This window comes from Rousettus aegyptiacus, unplaced genomic scaffold (genome assembly GCF_014176215.1).
Source record: "Rousettus aegyptiacus isolate mRouAeg1 unplaced genomic scaffold, mRouAeg1.p scaffold_m13_p_5, whole genome shotgun sequence".
Taxonomy (NCBI): Eukaryota; Metazoa; Chordata; class Mammalia; order Chiroptera; family Pteropodidae; genus Rousettus; species Rousettus aegyptiacus.
The window spans coordinates 37,474,439-37,495,337 of NW_023416308.1; the positions used below are offsets into that span (position 1 = coordinate 37,474,439).

A 20,899-nucleotide genomic window follows, 5' to 3' on the forward strand; every position below is an offset into this window, starting at 1 on the left:
GGGAATTACATTAAAGCTGTATGATGCTTTAGGTAATATGGTCGTTTTAACAATATTGATTCTTCCAATCCAAGAACATGGAATGGAATATCTTTTCACTTCTTTGTATCTTCTTTGATTTATTTTAATAGGGTTTGGTAGTTTTCATTATATAGGTCCTTCACATATTTTGTTAAATTTATTCCTAGGTATTTTATTCTTTCTGTTGCAGTTGCAGAAGGAATTGTTTTTTTTCCACTTTTTTTCTAACACTTCATTATTAGAGTACAGGAACGCTACGAATTTTTAACATTGATTTTGTATCTAGAGACTTTACTGTATTTGCTTATTGTTTCTGGTAGTGTTCTTGTGGAGTCTTTAGGGTTTTCTATATAGAAAATCATGTCATCTGCAAATAGTGACGGTTCGACTTCTTCGTTTCCTATTTGGATGTATTTTATATCTTCCGCTTGCCTAATTGCACTTGCTAGGACCTCCAATGTTATATTGAATAACAGTGGTGATAGTGGACAGCCTTGCCTTATTCCTGATCTTAGAGGGAAGGTTTTTAGTTTTTCACCATTAAGTATAATGTTGGCTGAGGGTTTGTCATATATGGCCTTTATTATGTTAAGGTACTTTCCCTCTATACCGATTTTGTTAAGTGTTTTGATCATAAATGGATGCTGCATCCATTTATGAAGGCTTTTTCTGCATCTATTGATATGATCATATGAATCTTATTTTTTTTAATTTGTTTATGTGGTGTATCATATTGATCGATTTGCATGTGTTGAACCATCCCTGTGGCCCTGGGGTGAAGCTCACTTGATCGTGGTGTGTAATCTTTTAATATGTTGCGTATTCGGTTCACTAGCGTCTTATTTAGGATTTTTGCATCTGTGTTCATGAGAGATACCGGTCTGTAGTTTTCTCTTTTGTGTGTTATCTTTACCAGGTTTTAGTATCAGAGTAATATTGGCCTCATAAAATGAGTTGGGAAGCATTGCCTCCTCTTTGATTTTTCAAAAGAGTTTGAAGAGAATAAGTATTAAATTTTCTTTGAATGTTTGGAGAATTCACTGGTGAAGCCATCTGGTCCTGGACTTTTGCTTTTTGGTAGGTTTTTGATGATTGTTCCAATTTCTATACTGCTGATCAGTCTATTTATATTTTCCAGTTCTTCTCGATTCAGTCTCAAGAGCTTGTATTTTTCTAAGTACTGGTCCATTTCTTCTAGGTTATTAGTTATTAGATAATTTTTCCTAGTATTCTTGCATGATACTTTGTATTTCTGATGTGTCTGTCATACGATCCCCTCTTTTGTCCCTGATTTTGTTTATCTCTGTCCTTTTTCTTTTTTCTTTAGTGAGTCTAGCCAGGGGTTTGTCAGTTTTATCAACCTTCTCAAAGTACCAGCTCCTCGTTGTATTTATTTTTCCTATTTTTTTTTTGTTTTCGATTTCACTTATTTCTGCTCTAATTTTGACAATTTCTTTCCTTCTGCTGACTTTAGGCTTTATTTGTTCTTCCTTTTCTAGTTTCTTTAAGATGAAGTGTTAGGTTGTTTATTTGGGCTCATTCTTGTTTTTGGAGATAGGCCGGTAATGATATGAACATTCCTCTTTATGACCACTTTTGTTGTGTCCCAAAAGTTTTGATATGTTGTCCTATTATTATCATTTGTTTTTATGTATCTCTTGATTTGTCTTTTTATTTCTTCTCTGACACAGTTATTCTTCAGTAGCATGTTGATTAATCTCCTGGTATTTGTGGTTCTTCCTGATTTCTGCTGCAGTCGATCTCTAGTTTCAAAGCATTATGATCAGAGAATATGGTTGGTATGATTTCAACCCTCTTATATTTCTTGAGCCTATTTCTGTGTCCTAGTATGTGGTCAATTCTTGAGAATGTTCCATGTGCAATAGAGAAGAATATATAAGCAGCCGTTTTGAGATGAAAGGCTCTGTAAATGTCAATTATGTCCAGTTGGTCTAACGTGTTATTTAGGGATGTTATTTCCTTATTGAATTTCTGTTTGGATGATCTGTCTATATCCGACTATGTGGTATTTAGGTCCCCTACTACAATAGTGTTTTGGTCTGTTTCTCCCTTTAGTTCTGTTACATATTTCAGGGCTCCCTGATTGGGATCATAGGTATCAATAAGTGTTATGTCTTCTTGGTGCATGATTCCCTTTATCATTATGAAGTGTCCCTCAGTATCTTTCTTTAACTTTTTTGTTTTGAAGTCCGTTTAGTCTGATATTAGTACTGCTACTCTCGTTTTTTTCTGAATACCATTTGCTTGAAATGTCATTTTCCACCCGTTCACTTTGAGTCTATAATTGTGTTTGCAACTGAGATGTGTCTCCTGGAGGCAGCATATGGTTGGGTTTTGTTTTTCGATGCATTCTGCAACTCTGTGCCTTTTTATTGCTGAGTTCAATGCATTTATATTTAGGGTGATTATTGAAATACGAGGTTCTTATAGCCATTTTATCTTTTGCTTTCTGGTATTTGATGTTTCCATTGCTTCCTTGTCCGTGTGCTTCTGTTTTCTTTATTTTGGTTGGCTTTTGTGGGTTTTGCGTCTGGTCCTCCTTGTTTTATGTTACATACAATGGTTCTGAATCTTTGGTGTTTGGTTTCCATTACGAATATGAAAAGGATAGTTGTATCTATACAGTCGTCCATTTTCTTCTGCACCTGCCTTATCTCCATTCTTCTTTGCAAATTTAGATCTTTGAATCCTCCTCTTTTCAGTCATTATTATCTCGATTTGTCCCTATGTATGCTGTACGTTCATTACTATGTTGTTATAGCCATTCTCTTCTTTTTGTTTAAGCTTATACTGCCCTGTTCTTAGTAAGATTGGCACTCCTCTGCTTCTATTTGCCTGATAGTCACTTTCTTCCTAATTTATTTATTTATTTTTTTGTTTTTTGTTATTTTGTTTTAGGTGAACTGACCCCTTTCAGTATTTTCTGTAGTGCAGGCCTCGTAGTGGAGAATTCCATCAATTTTTGTATGTCTGGAAAGTCTTAATTGTCCTTCATATTTAAAGGAGAGCTTATCTGGATACATTTATCTAGACTGGTAGTTCCTTTCACTTAATAGTTTAAATATTTGATTCCATCCTTTTCTGGCTTCTGATGTTTGTGCTGAGAAGTCCAACGATAATCAATGGGTTTAACTTTATAAATTACCGTTTTTTTCTCCCCGGCTGCCCTGAGAATTCTGTCTTTATCATTGATTGTTGATAATTTTAATACAGTCTGTCTTGGTGAAGGCCTTTTTGGGTTGAGATTATTGGGTGTTCTGTTGACTTCTTGAATTCCAAGCTCTATCTCATTCCTTAGATTTGGGAAATTCTCATCAACTATTTGTCTTAAAATGCTTTCTACTCCCTGTTCCTTTTTGCCTTTGATAATGCCCATTATTCTTATGTTTCCTCTCCTGATATCTGTTAGTTCTTGAATTTTTCTTTCATTGTATATCATTTTTTGGTTTCTCTCTTCTACCTTTTGATTTATTTCTAGATTTCTGTCTTCGATATCACTGATCCTTTTCTCCATTTGGTTGACTGTATTTCTAAATTTTCTTGCGATTTCATTTTTCAACTTGCACTGTGTTCTTCATTTCCAGAAGTTTTATTTGGTTCCTTTTGAGTGTTTCAATCTCCTTGCTCTGCTAATCTAGTTGTTTTTTCAATTATTGAAATTGTTGATATAACTTATTTTGAAACTCACTGAGTCTTTTCTGAAGTACCATCCTGAATTCTCTGTTATTTAAATTGCATATTTCTATTGTCTGTAAGCTTATTTTCTAGAGATTTTTCTCTTTCTTTCTGAGATGCCTTGCCACCTTGTTGTTGATGGTGTTTTTGTACTATTTCTCCACCTGGACATTAATGGAAGTGTATTCTGCTGTTTTTCCAGAAAGAAGCCTTATTATATAAATGTCTGTCTTTAGCCTTTTGCAAAGAAGGCGCTTTTCTTTTGGTTTCCAATAGATGGCGTCTAAGCCTCTTGGATCCCTGCTTTGCACAAAGTCTTAATAACGCTTTCTAAATTTTCTTGTAGATATTTAATCACGCACGCTACCCTGTTTCAGTCCCTGTCAGTGTCAGCGACAGTCTTGGCAGTGTTTTCTCAGATTCCCCTGGGGTTCTGCGGTGATCAGTCTTGTAAAGTATGGGGGGAGGGGCCCTCTGGTTTAGGGGTTAGGGGCTGTGGCTCAACCTCGGTTTTGCAACTGCAGAGGGCAAATATCAGCTGTTGTTCTTCTGCGGTCCAGTCCCGCTTCTCTGTTTTCTGCCCTGATAACTGGACCCTACATCCAGCCTGCCACTGGGTGCTCACAGCTACCCAGGCAGGAATGTTCAGGGAACTCACCACATGAACTTGCTGCTCTTTCTCCCTCCCCCCACCTTCTCCCTCCTCCGCCCCCCGCAGGGAGTTCTGGTGGTTGTGAGAGGCAAGTTCTTTATTACTCCCAGTCTACTGCCTGACACCCAAGTTTCTGACCTGTGGTAGCTCCTATGCACATATCCCATGCTCAGACGTGCTGATGTGCAGTTTGGGTGTTTATGTTGAGTTTTAGATGTTCAGCTTATTGTTGTTTCTTTTTGAACTGCCAATTCTATGGAAGATAGCAATGTAACTTCTTTGACTTTTTGTTAAACATTTCTAAAAATTCTTTTGGCATTTTGAGACAAATCTTTGATCAGAGCTATGGTGCTCCCACTAATGGCATAGAACCTGCTCTATATTGTCTGAAGTTGTTGGTGATAAATTTACATCAAAAAAGAAACTCTTAGCCTGAAGGCTCCGAAGGCCTTGATGAATGCACACAGTTCAGTTTTGACACATTCAGTTCTGGGATAGAGGACATAGCTGGCACTTATCAGTCTGTGTGGACAGAAAGAGCAAACGTCTAGCACTAAAACTCGCTCTATCCTTAAGCTCACAAATGAGGATCCTGACAGAGAGCAGCCCTATATGCTCAGATTGACTTGTGATATACTCATTATGAAATGTATTCCATAGTGTAAACTATGGTAAATTGTACAGATAAAAGTTTGGTTCAGTAAATGGACAGGTATTTGTATTAGCGCAAAAACACTCAGATCAACAGAACAGAATAGAGAGCCCAGAAATAAACCCACATCTAAACGGTCAATTATTCTATGACGAAGGAGGCAAGAATATACAATAAGGAAAAGACAGTCTCTTTAATAAATAGTGTTGGGAAAACTGGAGAGATACATGCAAAACAATGAAGCTAGACAACTTTCTTATACCATATACAAAAATAAATAATAAATGGATTAAAGATTTAAAGGTAAGACGTGAAACCATAAAACTCCTACAAATAAATATAGGCAGTAAACTCTGATATCAATCTTGCAATAATTTTTTGTATATCTATTCTTGGGCAAAGACCACAAAAGTAAAAATAAACAATGTTGGCAAAGGCATATTCTGGCTCTCTTTTAAGGATGATTTCTAGAAGCTACAGTAGAATGCTTTATTTCTATCTCATCAACTAGAACTTAGTCATACATTCATTCCTAATTAGAAGTAGCTATGCATACAGTTAAAAATTCTTTTACTATGGTAGAATAGAAGAATGGATTTTGAGGGACAAATATCATAGGATTCATTCAAACTCTTTAGTCTGATGTTTAGTCCATACCTTTATATCTTCCTGTTTAGTCCTTTTTCCTATTACTTACCACATGAGCCCTATACACCAGCCAAAAGTTGTCTTGTTACCCTTGATTAGAAATGATTTCCTCCTCTTCTAATTCTAATAGTACTTTTAATCTGTATTGTAATTTTTATGTGCTGAACTGTATTGCTGTCATATGTCTACATAGTCTACATATGTAGCTTCCTTAAGTTATACAGTCTCATCACAGTATAAAATCTTGGGGGCAATGGCCATGTCTTATATATCTGAAATGCCTAGTCTAGAGCCCTGTAAATAATTGGTTCTCAATAAATATTTCTTGTATCAGTAAAATAAATAATCTTGATGATTTCTTGGTTTCTTATAGAATTTTAGGAAAGGAAGATGGATCAACCTAGTGGAAGGAGTTTTATGCAAGTATTATGTGAAAAATATAGTCCTGAAAACTTTCCTTACCGCCGTGGTCCTGGGATGGGAGTCCATGTCCCAGCCACACCTCAGGGCTCTCCTATGAAAGGTAAAAAAGATGGGACCTAAAATATTTGTTTACTGGACCTTACTTAGGGACATTAAACCAGATTTTGCCTTGTTTGCAAATGATTTCCTTTATTTTGAATTATGAATCGAATAGTCTTTCTCCCTTGCTATGATGTCAGTTCTTTGAAAAAACTGAAAGGACTTGTTTCCCTCCAGATTGGCCAAAAGAAATTTTAGTTGCACTCATAGGGCCAAAATAATATTTGAATGATAATATTTCAAATACATATTCTTTCAAGGAATTTGGAAGATTCAAGATACAAGAGTGGACTGTGTGCCCTCAATGACCTTACAGACTAATTGGATGACAAGATACTCACATTTACAAAGATAACATGAGGTAGTTTATAGTGAGTCAAATGGATGGCACAGTGATTAGGACAGAAGTTTAAAAGAGTTAATTAATGTGATCAGAAAAGAGTTCAAAACTATGAGACCTTAACTGAGCCTTCAAGAATGTAGAATTTGGTCAGAGAGTAGATAAAGACATTCTTGGAAAGGGATTATGATGTGAGTAAGGATCTACAACTAGAAATGTGCAGGTTGTATGTTTTTGCTTGCATTTTAGCTTACTGTTGTAATTAATAGTTCTTAGAATTAGTTCTTTATAATTATGAGAGATTAATATTTAACAGTGGTTTAATTCCTATGTTCAAAGGTTACTGAGCATTCATTTTCTCAATACATTATCACTCCATATAAACTGGAATGGCAGACAGAAGTGGGCTTCTTACATGGTCATTTATTTTTAGGATCTATTCCCAGTCCAAGGAATTTGATACTGAGAAGTACAAGCTGAAAATCATATGATTTGAGGCCTCCAATAATAAAATACTATCTTAGTGAGTCCTTGCATGATTGCAAATAGGGAAACATTTGTTGAATTCTCATGTTTATCCTTTTTATTAGATATAGCATATGATTTTATTGACGTAATTTTGAATTAGGCAGTAGTTTGACTACCCCAGTTTGATCAAATTCATTGAATAGTTTGAGACTGGAACACTTTCTCTCTTTACAATTATATTTTTTTAAAAAAGACTTTTTTGTAAGAGACAAATTCCATATGGATATGAAATGAAAATGATTGATGGCCAAGTATGAGAGAAATAGATGTTGATTTTGAAATGTATCCACTTAAGTGAGGAAGATTTCTTTAATGATATAAACTTGAAGAACAGAAGTGATTTAGCAGAGACTAATGGTTTGAGATAATTTTCAAAGGCAGTAAAAGTTGAAAATACAAGACAGAGAGAAAAGAGCAATCCAGAGTGATACTTTTAAACTTATTATTATTATTATTTTTTTTTTTTAAGAAAGAAGGTGAATGAGAAGACAGTGGTAGTCCAGGCATGAATCACATAGATCTAGTAGTGTTCACATAACAAGATGATAGCACATTTGGGTAGATTATGGTAGTTGGTAGTTGAAATAAACAATCCTGCTGAAAGGTAAAGCATATAGGATTTTTTTGCTCATACTGGTTTAGTACTTCTCATCTCTTCCCGGTTCATTTTTGAACCAAACTCTTGCCTGGTTCATATTTGGCTGTCTCCGCTTAGAATTCAAAACCTTGGATTCCATCATGTCCTGTATTTCCTAGGTCTTTGTGTAATTTCACACAATTTGATTTTGGTTCCTGGGGACAGAATGTGTGTAGACAAGAATTAGGCTGACATAAAAAGTGTTTTGTCCCCCATGCTTCAGATCGCCTCAACCTCCCAAGCGTTCTGGTATTGAACAGCTGTGGAATAACCCGTGCTGGAGATGAAAAAGAAATTGCTGCCTTCTGTGCTCATGTGTCAGAACTAGATCTTTCTGACAACAAACTCGAAGACTGGCATGAGGTAAAGTTTTTATATTGCTACATTTTAGTGAAATATAGTCAGAACCATTGTATTATTGTTTATGTTTTCTTATGAATTCTTGTTCTCACTTGAGATTCTTTTTGTCTCTGTCTAAAGATAAATAACTGACTGCTTCAGCTGTTCCTATGGTGATTTTTCAGTTAACTTTGTTAATTCTAATTTGTTTTTCATTAATGTGAAAAGCACCGGAGAACTTTATTTCAGGCATCAAGAGGTTAATAAAACTACAGAGGTTTAGACTGCTAAAAAAGACATTAAATTATCTACTATTTCATGAATTTACACATTCTATGCTTATTCTATACTACTACTTCAACATTTACCTACCTGATTATAGCATTACCTGATAGAAGATACCCTTCTATCCTAAGAAACTACCCTAAGAATAAGAAAAAGTCATATTTCCTACTCGATCTGTTCTCCTGCCTTCTTAATGTAGGCTCTTATTTCTTGCTTACACTATTGGAATAGTTTGCTAATGGGTTTTCTGGCCTTGATTTTATTCTGCTTCCTGTAAGCTATCTTCTAGTGCTACTAGACTTCTTTTAATAAATGACATATGATTATGATACTCTCCTGTTCGAAGTCCTTTATTGCTTTTCACTGCCTAGAAACTAAGGTCTGAACTCTAAATGTGGCCCTCAGTAATATGGCCCTTTGCTATTTCTAGAGCTTTATCTCCATCTTTAGCTGAATGCTTTTCCTTGCAGCTCATGATAAACTCTTGACATGAAAAGCTTCCTTGTTTTATTCATTCTGTATCTGTTGCTCTCTTTTCTCCTCTTGTCTACTAAGCCTCTTCCTATGTCTCTTTCAAGAAGACTTGGCCCAAGTTGCTATTCCTCTGTGAAACTTTCCTTGGCTTTCACTCAGGCAGAGTCAGATTATCCCAGTACCTGTATTTTGCTACTGTGAAAGGATTTATCACAATGCCATGCAATCACTTGCTTTACTTGACAGTTTTCCTACTAGACTACTGAGCTTATTCAAAGTAGTTATTTTTTATCTTTTTTCATTAGCACCCAATCATACTAGGCGCTCAAGTTTGTTGATTGCATTAGTGAATAAATGATTGTATCTTAAGGATTGATCAAGATCACTTACTCTAACTTTTTCTGTGATCTTAAGAAATTCACTTAATTTTTTAGTGCCTCAGTTTGCTTATCCATAAGATAACGCTGCTGATAAAATAAATCATTGTGGCACTTTGTAGATGTTGCATGCTATACAAATTCTAAGACAGCTTTCTTCTTTAAGAAAAATCTATAACCTAGTTTTCTTAAGCTTTCATTATATTTATTTGTTTCATTGTCATCTTTAATCTGATAACTGTGCTGCTCCCAGTCATATTTCCTCTTTTTGTTAAGATGTTTACCAGAATCCTTTGAGATCTATGTCACTTGATTTCTAAGTGACTTGTTAATATATAAAGATTTATTGGGCTGTTCCAAGAAACAATCTCTTATTTATACATGTAGTTATTTATTGATTTACTTATCTAAACAACTAGTATAGTTCTCTATTCAACAAATTACCATCTGTGCCTCTTTGTCCTCTGAGATGCTTAATTGGCATGCATGCTGTGCCCACACTGAACAGATGCAAAAAGAACTACCTTAGTAATCCTCTTTCTTCACCATTCATTCCCACAGTGGTCCTACTGCTGAACCTCTGGTGAGACTTTTTGGCCTACATGGGTGACAAGTTAGACCCAATCTTCCTCTGAATCATTCCAGCTCCTATGTTCACAGGCTGATTTCTCTAAATTTTTTTCTTTGGGAGTATAAAACTTCACAAAAGTATATGCTTTGTACTTTGACCTATGCTTTGACCAAGTACATAAGCTTTTGCTAACTTGTAGTAACAGTTTAATGGTGATATAGTTGCTACCTCAGAAGAACTATTTATGTCAGTATGGATCAGAACACAGTTTATGCTAGGTAATTCAGCATTTTCTCTGCTTAGACAAAGGTCTACACTAAATACTTTTCAGTCTGCACTGACATGTATAGACAGAGGTTCATGTGTTTATTTGTACTCTGCTCAGTTTGTATATTCCTGTATGTGCCCAACAGTCTGTTTATAGACAGTTTTCAAATAAATGTTTGTTACTGCTACCATTCAGGTTTCCACTTTTCAGGTTTTTTGTTTGTTTGTTTTCATCATTCCTGTATATTTTGTCATTAGCCTTACTTGTAGTTGATCCCAGTCTTCTAGAATATATGTCAAACCATGGAGATATGGGAGAAATGCTAACAGGAAAATGATATTGATTTTTAGGATTAATTAAACTCTTTGCCAGGGTTCAAATGCCTCATAGGTCACAATTTTAAGACGTTACATTTCAACCCCATTGCATTCTATATATCTGATTACCAAAAAGATCATTTGTCCCTGGGCATTAACTAAGTTTATTCAGCCAGTATTTAATGTAGCAATGTGGAACAAGATAATATTATTTGTTCTTTTAGTGTTTTGAATGATCAGTAATGCTATGAGAAACTTCTTTTGTAATTTAAACTACTGGCTGCTATATATCCAGAGACTAAGATAAATATGAGCAAGAAGTGTAATACTTTTGGGGAAACAAAGATTTATCTCCATACTTCTAGTATTGGGCATCTATGTGTTAAAAAGAAGATGCAATTTTTTTTTAACTTTTGATTTGAATTTTTGGCTAAGTAGATTTTTGTCTGATTTTTCCCAAGATATTTCCTTTTTCTTCCCCTTTTTATCAGAATCATTTTATAAAAGAAATTAAACCAAGTAGTTGAATTAGGTACTCAGATGAGGTAGAGAATAGTTCGAGTATAAATTACAGATTGTTGTCATGCAATGCTTTTCTCATTTTTTAAAACTGCAGTTTCTTCCTCTTTAGAAGCCAGAGGACCCCTTATTAAGTCATAGAATTGTAGAGACTTAAAAGATGTTTGTTTCCATATTTCTGCACATGAGTATGGTCAACTCATTCCATCTAGAGGAGTCTTTTTTTATTTTTCGAATTAAAAAAGAGAAGTCAATACGCTGCCTTAGAAACTCATTGAATATTTTGTCAGTCTTTGTTATTAGGACATTTTTCTATGATAAGTAAATTTAACTGTGTAACGAATATTATATTTTTCAGAATCTTATTAATTTGTTAACCCAAAATACTTTATAATTTTAGTCTTATAAATAAAATATTTATTTCTAAAATTATTTTTCCTGTTTGAATCATTAGACTATAGTCCAATTTTATCTTTTTAAGATATCGTTGGGCTAATGAGTCATTATTCTAAATCTTTATTCTCATTGGACAGTAGTGTAGGTGCTGACTATGAAAAAGATTACATCAGTATCTGTTAGCCTTGGGTATTCTCCCAGAACTGAAGCCTAGTGTGTTTTCTCTAAAAGAGAGCTTCTTCATTTGTAAAATGAGAATTCAATATATACCACTAAAAAGAGTTAATAGATGTGTAGAATAGATGAAATAGTGTATGTGAAGACCATTCCTTTTGACATACTTCTCTGAACCTTATTAGAATTAATCTACTTCTCACTGATTTCAGAGCTCCTAAACTGTACAGCACACAGTAAGTCTAATGTAAAATACAGATTAATTTTTTTTTCTATCCATAGTTCTCAACACTGGACACCTTTTTTACATTATTTATGGAGTTCTGAAAAGAAACAGGCATTCAAGTCCCAATTATGAAGCTTGTCCCACCTATGAAGCTTCTGATTCAATAGTTTAGGATAAAGCCTGGGAATCAGTATATTTTGAAATTCTCCCAATGATTTTCTATATGATGTATTTAAATATAAATAAATATAATATGACATATAGTCAGGGTTGAGATATATTAGTAATAGTTAGTTACATTTATTGAATGATTTCGTGCCATTAATTTATTCAGCAAACATTAAGTGCCCACTGTACAGTAGTGAACTAGGTAAGTATTATCCCTGCTTTCATAGATTTTACATTTGATTGGAGAGTAGATAAGGAAACAAGTTTCTAAAAGATGTACCAATCACTATGGTAGGTGCTTTACACGTGTATCTCATTTAGTCCTACCAACAGTCCTTTAAAACAGATGGATAGCATGTTCTCTATGTTACAAATGAGGAAACTGATATTTGGAAAGGTTATGAAACTTGCCAAGTCACACAGTTAGGAAGTGTTGGAACCTGGTTTGAATCCAGGTTTTCTGACTAATGCTAAATATTCTTTTGTACTCCTTTTCTTATAACTTTTAGTTACCACATTACTGGGCTGTTAGATGCTTAGTACGCTCACTATGCTTCTGCCATTTATTTCATATTACTTTAATAAGCCTAGTTCTTTAATTTTTTCTGGTTACATTTATACTTTACTAGTTGTGGAATAGTAGTTCCCCCTTATCCATGGAGGATAAATTTCAAGACCCCTATTGGTTGCCCAAAACCACTGATGGTACCAAATGCTATATATACACTATGTTTTATTCTGTAAATACATATGCTTACGGCTTCTCTTTGGCATAACTGAATTGCCAGCATCACTACTACTCTTGTGCTTGGCATCATTATTAAGTAATAGAAGGATTACTTGAACACAACAGTTGATCTGATAACCAAGACGACCACCAAAGTGACTAATAGGTGGGCATGGGTGGTATACACAGCCTAGATATGCTGGAGAAAAGAGACAGGTCATGTCCCAAGCAAAGGAGCAAGACAGCACAGGATTTCATCATAGTATTCGCAATGTGTGCATTTTAAAACTTATGACATTTATTTCTGGAATTTTCTATTTAATATTTTCAGACCATGACTGACTGCGGGTAACTGAAACCATAGAAAGCAGAATTGTGGATAAAGGGGGGCTACTTTATATTGGAAAGAACAATAGCTCTGATGTTTAAATTCTAGATTTGGCTTTTGTGATTCTGAAACCTTGGTCAAATTATTTAATATCTGAGTCTCAGGTTCTTTATTTATTAAAATGATAATTTTATTAGTCATCTTGCAAGTTGTTTTGAGAATGTAGTGAAATAAGCTATATCAGAGACTAGTACTATGAAGAGCAAATAGTTAAGATCAGTAATGATCAGTTCCTTTTCTAAAAATTTTTTTGTGTACCAATTTGCTAGCTAAATCATTAAATTGATGATCATGTTTTCTCTTTCATTATATAAAATCAATATATTTTAAAGTTTAGTACATCTTTGAACCAAGCTGAAACTGTTTTCTAAGTAATTGTGACTGTGGAGTCAAATTTGAACACCTGAATCGTTATTTTGTGTACTTCAATAAACCTTTAATTGGCCTTACTGTTGTATTGTGGATGGAAAGAAGGAGATATTCAAAGAGATCACATAGCCTAAAATGTCATCTAAACTATCTTTTCTCCATTTATCAAAGAGAACATCATATAGAACAGAATCAAAACTTTGCCAAAGGCAATATAGGAAATTTTTCTTTTGTGCCATTACTTTTCAGTTATACTATTTCACAGGGATTAAGTTATTTGCCAAGATTTGTTGAGATTATTTATGCCTCTCTGTGGGTATAGTCACTAAATAGGACTCCATCCTGTGAATGTCCCTTTGCCCGAAGATCCACTCGGTTAGGCTTTTTTTTTTTTTTTTTACCATGATTGTTATTTAAAAGCCTGATATACTTTTCTTTTTTTCTTCCTAGGTCAGTAAAATTGTGTCAAATGTTCCCCAGTTGGAGTTTCTAAACCTGAGTTCCAACCCTCTGAATTTGTCAGTTTTAGAAAGAACATGTGCTGGGTCCTTCTCTGGGGTTCGCAAACTTGTCCTCAACAACAGCAAAGCTTCTTGGGAGACAGTCCACACGATACTGCAGGAGTTACCAGAGTAAGCCCAGACAGTATGATGGAGAGGGGACTATGTTGCCATCTGTATTAGTACATAGAATTATTGATGATCTCCCATCTCAGAAATACTAGAATTACAGATTGAATGAAGAATGAGGTTATAAAAATGAAGTAATTACAATGAAAGTGTAAGGATAATCTAGTAGCATTGTTATTGGAATACTTGTTAAGTGTTGAGTAGCACCAAGATATAGGATACATAATCCTTTGGCTAGAAAATATCCCTGAGAAGCACTTATTATTTCTAGATCAGCCTAACCCCTCTCCATTTTAATCTTCGGATTACTTGATTTTAGAATTTTGCCTCACTACACTTCTTTGGGAAGAAAAAAAGTTGCAGTATCTTTTAAATATATTAACACTCAGATGATTAAGTACATAGCTGGCCTGATTTGAAAATAGACCTGGTATTCTTTTCCATAATTTATGCAGGAAATTACACTTTTGTTAGTTTAGAAATGCTTTCTATGTTTGTATCTATCTTTGAATATGCAGATAAGTGTTCAAAGGAAGTAGTTTAAAGAAATATATGAAGTAGTAGTTTCTTCGACTGTGTAAATATGGAAATTATCAAAGCATTTTAGAATCTGGTCTCACCCCACTTATTTTCTCTTAGTTTCTCACAATTACTCTAATTAAAATTGGTTTCCTCATAATATGCAATATCTAGTATGGCATAGAATGAGCTTCTATATCCCAGTTCTACTTACTAATCATATGACCTTTGACAGGTTAATTGACTTTTTTGAGCTCTTTTTGCTTGTCTGAAAATGGGCGTAATTATATTTACCTTGCGGAAATAGAAGTACAGTCGAAAGCACCTGGCACAGGGTCTGACACAGGGTAGTTATTATTTCTATTTGTCAATGTTTGTTTATCTTGTTTCTGGAATTTTCTTTCATCTCTTCATAACTTATGCAAGTCTGCCTCTCCTTCAAGGCCTTGCCTCCCTTCCTGATTATTCTAACTACAAATTCAATTCCATTCCTATGTGAACTATTGTACTTAAAGTTAGTCCTGCTTAATTAAGCACAATATTAATTTAGTACTGGGTTATATGTCATTCTTTCCTGTTTTATGTATTTTAGAATTTGCTTTCTTTCTTAGCTGTATTTTAAGCTTTAGGAAGACATCTTTATATTTTCTTTACAACACCTAGTAGAGTCTCACACATAGTAGGCACTTATTTATTTCTTAAGTGAATGAAAATAGGTGCAAAGTGGACATTTAACTGCTTTAAAGAATGAAATATTTCCTTTTTCCCCCTGCAGTTTGGAGGAGCTCTTCCTGTGCCTTAATGACTATGAAACAGTGTCTTGTCCTTCTATATGCTGTCATTCTCTTAAGCTACTACATATAACAGATAATAACCTCCAAGACTGGACTGAAATACGAAAGTTAGGAGTTATGTTTCCATCGCTGGATACCCTCGTCCTGGCCAACAATCATTTGAATGCTATTGAGGAGCCTGATGATTCATTGGCCAGGTTGTTTCCTAATCTGCGATCCATCAGCCTCCACAAGTCAGGTAAGATGCTGGCTTGTTCTGATTCTACATGCAAATTGACCTGAGTTTATGCATAAAATACAGTGAAAATGTATTTCTTTTAGTGACAGCTCTACCTTCTTCTACCTTTAAGAGCAACATCAAGATGCTTATTGGTTAGCTAAAGTTAAGGCATTCACTTTTCATAAATCAAGTGGGATAGCATTATATTAGCTATTTATAGTATATAAATTAAAGGAGTCATCCTATGATAGGAGTGAAGTTAATGAATTATACAATAAAAGATGGAGTAAAAAGGATATAAGGGTTTATGAACAAGACCATTTTGTCTGGATTTAAGTTAGGGAAACCCAACCAGCTATGCCTTTCAAATGTTCACTTTTCTTTTCTAGTTTTATATATAATTGATTGCCAGTTTGTTGCCATCTAATCTTTATGTCACAGAAATGAATATTTTTAGCCTGTTTTTAAAAAAATTAATAGACTTTTTTTAGAGCAGTTGTAGATTCATAGCAACATTGAGCGGAAAGTACAGAAAGTTCCTGAATACTTACTACGCTCACACATACACAGCCTCCCCCATAATCAACATCCCAGCATCATTTGCACAATCGAACTTACCTCTAGACACACCATCATCACTCAAAGTCCATACCTTACATTAGGGTTCATTCGTGGTGGTGTACATTTTATGGAATTGGAAAATTTATAATGACATGTATCTATCATTGTAGTATTATAGTAATAGTTTCATTGTTCCCACAATTCTCTGTGCTCCACCTATTCATCCCTTCCTTCTCTCCCTTGTCCCTGGCAATCACTGATCTTTTAACTGTATCCCTAGTTTTGCCTTTTTCAGAATGTCAGGTAGTTGGAATTATACAATATGTAGCCTTTTCAGATTGGTTTCCTTCACATAATAATATGCATGTACATTTCCCCCATGTCTTTTCATGGCTTGATAGCTTATTTCTTTTTAGCACTGAATAACATTCCATTGTCTGGATGTTCTGCAGTTTGTCCACTCACAAATTGAAGTACATCCTGGTCGCTTCCACGTTTTGGCAAAATTATTAATAAAACTGCTATAATCTCTGTTTATAGGTTTTTGCGTAGACATAAATTTTTAATTCATTTGGTAAAATACCAAGGAGTGTTAAGAGTATGCTTGGTTTTGTCAGAAACTGCCAAACTGTCTTCCAAAGTAGCTGTACCATTTTGCATTGCCACCAGCAATCAGAGTTCCTGTTGCTTCACATCGTTGTCAGCATTTGGTGGTGTCAATGTTTCAGAGTTTGGCCATTCTAATAGGTTTGTAGTGGTATCTCATAGTTCTTTTGATTTGTAGTTTTTTGATTCATATTCAACATGTGATGTTGAATATCTTTTCATATGCTTACTCGCCATCTATATATCTTTGGTGAGATGTCTGTTCAAGTCTTTTGACCATTTTTAATTGGATTATTCATTTTCTTATTGTGACGTTTTAATAGTTCTTTGTAAATTTTGGATAATAATTCTTTATCAGATGTGTTTTTAGCACATATGGTCACCCAGCCTATGTCTTTTATTTATATTTTCTTGACATTGTCTTTCAGCCTATATAACTGAAATAACCTACAACTGAAAAAACATAAACAGTTTAACTTGCTATAGAGGTTGCAAGGGGAGGAATTAAGTTTTAAAAACCAGTATTTTGCATAAGGAAGCTGCTTATTTCACAGCTCGACACCCCTTGAACTAACTCTATTCTTCCTCCTAGATGGACATGCCATTCTGAAGGGAAGAGGACGGTTGTAACTTGAGATAGTTATGCACCAGAGTCCTCATAAATTGCTCCTCTGCCTTTACTTGCCGAAGGTTGATAGAAATAGGAAGGGACTAATTTGTTCTCTAAAATGGATTTGACGTGTTATAAAATTGACCAGCTTCATTATTACAGGAATATTTTTCCTACCAAGGCCAAGTATCGACTTAGATGATACATTTGCTCACAGCCATTGGAAGAGTTTCATTTTAGAATTAAATGAACTTAATTTGTTGCATGTTCTTCTTACCTAAAGGTTCAGGTTTTTTGTTTTTGTGTGTTTGTTTTAATTTTGAATCTGTTTTCCCTGTTCCCAAAATGAGGACAGTATGAAAGAGGGATAATATTAAGTTTCTGGTCCTATTGACCTTGCCCCACTTTTGAATTTGTTAGGTAAAAATTCGAGCCTGACAGTATCAACTCTGATTAATGGTTGTGTTCTATGAATCTATATTTGATGGAAGAGTTGATTGCATCACCTTTTGTATAAGCATGATGTACATCCTGATTATTGAAACCACCAGTGACTCCCTCTATAAGCCATTTGGGTAGAGAATTAGTAGTTAAGTGGATGTTGGAGGATACAGGTTTCTCTTTTTGATCACAGGGGTCATAAGAATAGGAGGCTATAGGGAAGATTTTACAGTGCTTAACTGTATTCTATTCTCTCCTTGGATTAAAAAAAAAAATTTCAGGATCTCTAAATAGTTTATGATCATTTTAATATTTCAAATATTATTAATTGTAGTAATTTTTTTTTTGCTATGTTTATCTTCTTATGTGAGTGCTTTTCTTAAATTACTTAACGTTTATTTCTCAAATCAGGTTTGCAATCCTGGGAAGACATTGACAAACTAAATTCCTTCCCCAAACTTGAAGAAGTGAGATTGTTAGGAATTCCTCTTCTACAGCCATATACCACTGAGGAGCGAAGGAAATTGGTAATAGCCAGGTCTGCTGTCCTGATTATTCTGCTTTTTTTTTTCTCCCTCAGAGGCCTTGCTATTTTATTAAAGGAATAATGCACTATTTAGGAGAAAGTACACTGTAAATTGATCCATTTCTCTAATAGACTGTATTTGAAGGAGCTGCTTTTATAGCTTCAAATCCTAGAAGGAAAGGAATACAATATGATGAGAAAAATGTGAATTGTAATTGGCCTGCCACAACCACTGAAAAATTTTCTCACAAATCTATTTTTATAATTTTTGATATTTATAATATTTAAAGTTCTATTTTGGGTCATGAAGAAAAAGTAAGTATAATAGGGAATCAATTCTATTTTAGTCGTTCTTATTTTCTCTCTTAACATAGTGGTCATTTAAAGTGAAATACCTTAAAATCAGGCTGTTTCATTACTATAAAACAAGAGAGTATTTCTGTATTTTATTCTTGTTACACAGATTGACTTAGATCTGACTACTGTATTGTTATCTTCTTCCTCTAACTTTCCTGCCTTTTGCATCTCAGGCCCCACAGACTACTGAAATGACCCATAAGTATTTATTTTTGTATGTACCTTTAGCAGCAATAATATTCAGCTCAGATGTAAAGGGCCATGGAACTTTGATTTGTTCTCTTGTGCACTAACATAATAGTTTTAAAAGGGGACTAGTAGGCATAAAAGTTCCCTAGAGAAGAGAGGTTAGTTAAACAGGGTATTGATCTTTCTGACCAACTAATGTCTAGCAGATTTTCACTGCTTTTCAGTGGTTGATATACTCATTAATTTTTCACTGAAAAAATAAGTTTCAGCATATTTTTCTTCTAAGAAGATCTTCTAAGAAGAAGTCTTGCAGTAGGCCAGTAATTCTTGAAGTACATAACCAAATTATATTGATTGCTCTATATACTTGTGCTGTCCAATATGGTACCCATTAGCCATGTGTGACTTTTTAAGACTTGAAATATAATAGTTTGAATTCAAGTATAAAATATACGTTGGATTTTGAACGATTTATATGAAAAAAGAATGTAAAGTATTTCATTAGTTATTTTTTAGTATTGATTACAGGTTGAAATGATTATACCTGCATTTACGGGGTTAAATAAAATATATTATTAAAATTAATTACATATGTTTTATTTTTTTTAAATATGGGTACTAGAGAATTTAAAATTATGTATGTGGCTTACCTTATATTTAGGTTGGCCAATGCTACTTACAATCTTATTTTGAAAAGTGAGTTATGATTATCAAAGGTCAGCGTAACATTCAAAAATGAAACTAGGTATTTGGTCTTTTTGTTTCTTATACCACTTTAGTTTATGTCAGTAGTTGTATAGAAGCAGAGCTATATCAAATGTGTCCTTTCAAGAGAATGAGACTGGGCCTCAAACCAGTAATTTTATTCCTAAAGCTGAATATTTTTAGTATATTAAAATGTCTTTTTATTTTGGGTTTCACTTTCAGATTGCCATCGGTTTCCAAACTTAATGGCAGTGTTGTTACTGAGGGTGAGCGAGAAGATTCTGAGAGATTTTTCATCCGTTACTATGTGGATGTTCCACAGGAAGAAGTGCCATTCAGGTAAAAATCTCTCATCAGTTTGGCAACACTTTAGCAAGTATCTCATTTTCACAGTGTATTTATTCTATCCTTGCACTTGTATTAAAAATGATTGGCTAAGTACTTGACTACTTCTGACAGTTCCTATTCCATACTCCATTATCATCGATTCCTTTTTAATCCTTTTCTCCATATTTTCCCCAAACCCTAAAACATCTCTTCTTTCACACTGCATCAGCTTTTAGGATATACTAAGTTTTGTGGTTTGGAAGGTTTGGTGAATATGCGCTAACTAGGTTTAGGGATATAAGGAAAATGACTAGAAAAAGAGTCCAGGAAATATTAAAGGATTTTAGGATGGTCGAGTATAGAGAAATATTGAGAGCTAAATTAGTAATTACCTTTAGGTATATGAAAAGTAAATATATATATAATGTGGTTAGGAACTATCTTTAATACCCTTAAATATAAAAGGAAGTGTAACCATTGTGATATAGGTAAATTTAAAAGAAAAAAGCCCCAAACACGTTTCTGGGTGTTGCTAACTATAATCAGTTATCCAAAAGTTATATGCTTTCTTTAATGGCTTTAAGAATAATATGAAATCTCATTTGACAGGAGGAGTTTCAAACAAACAGGATGCAAGTTAAGACTGAGCGGGAATCAAATCAGTTGGTCCTTTGGGTTACAAATTTCTAATACATTCTTTCTGAGCATATCCATATTTCCCCAAAGTTTTCTATTATTTACAGACTTTAAGGCATTCTGAATGGTTCAACCGGTGCTATATAAAAAGATTTTGTGGTATTGTTAGTAGAATTTTAAAGCTTAGGCATTTAAAAAATATTAAACAAATTAAGTAAGGATTTAGAAAATAGCCTTTTAAAATTAACTAAGAGCAGTGAGGTAGAGAGAAAAAGATATTACTATGTTTTTAACACAACCCAGAAATATTAGGTTAAATTGCATGAAGATTTTTTTTAAAGTAAAAAAAAAAAAAAAGATTATTAGCTTTATTTGAGTCAATCTAACATATTAATAAAAGAAGTAAATATTTGACTTTAAGCTAGAATCTTTCATTACAGTTTACTTAACTTCTAGTCAGTTGGATGGTGAATTGTTTTCTGTCT

At 34.0% G+C, this 20,899-nt stretch overlaps 1 protein-coding gene across 3 annotated transcripts in view; it reads left to right on the forward strand.

Moving 5' to 3' along the window:
* The window catches only part of LOC107519051 (tubulin-specific chaperone cofactor E-like protein), a 151,214-nt gene that overhangs the window by 18,176 nt on the left and 112,139 nt on the right, over positions 1-20,899 (forward strand). For all 3 annotated transcript variants that reach the window (XM_036220985.1, XM_016161278.2, XM_016161279.2), the window contains exons 2-7: positions 6,043-6,192; positions 7,920-8,059; positions 13,745-13,926; positions 15,218-15,474; positions 18,086-18,212; positions 19,674-19,790. In XM_036220985.1, the coding sequence (XP_036076878.1) occupies positions 6,060-6,192; positions 7,920-8,059; positions 13,745-13,926; positions 15,218-15,474; positions 18,086-18,212; positions 19,674-19,790 (956 nt within the window). In that variant the 5' untranslated portion in view covers positions 6,043-6,059. The remainder of the gene's footprint in view (positions 1-6,042; positions 6,193-7,919; positions 8,060-13,744; positions 13,927-15,217; positions 15,475-18,085; positions 18,213-19,673; positions 19,791-20,899) is intronic.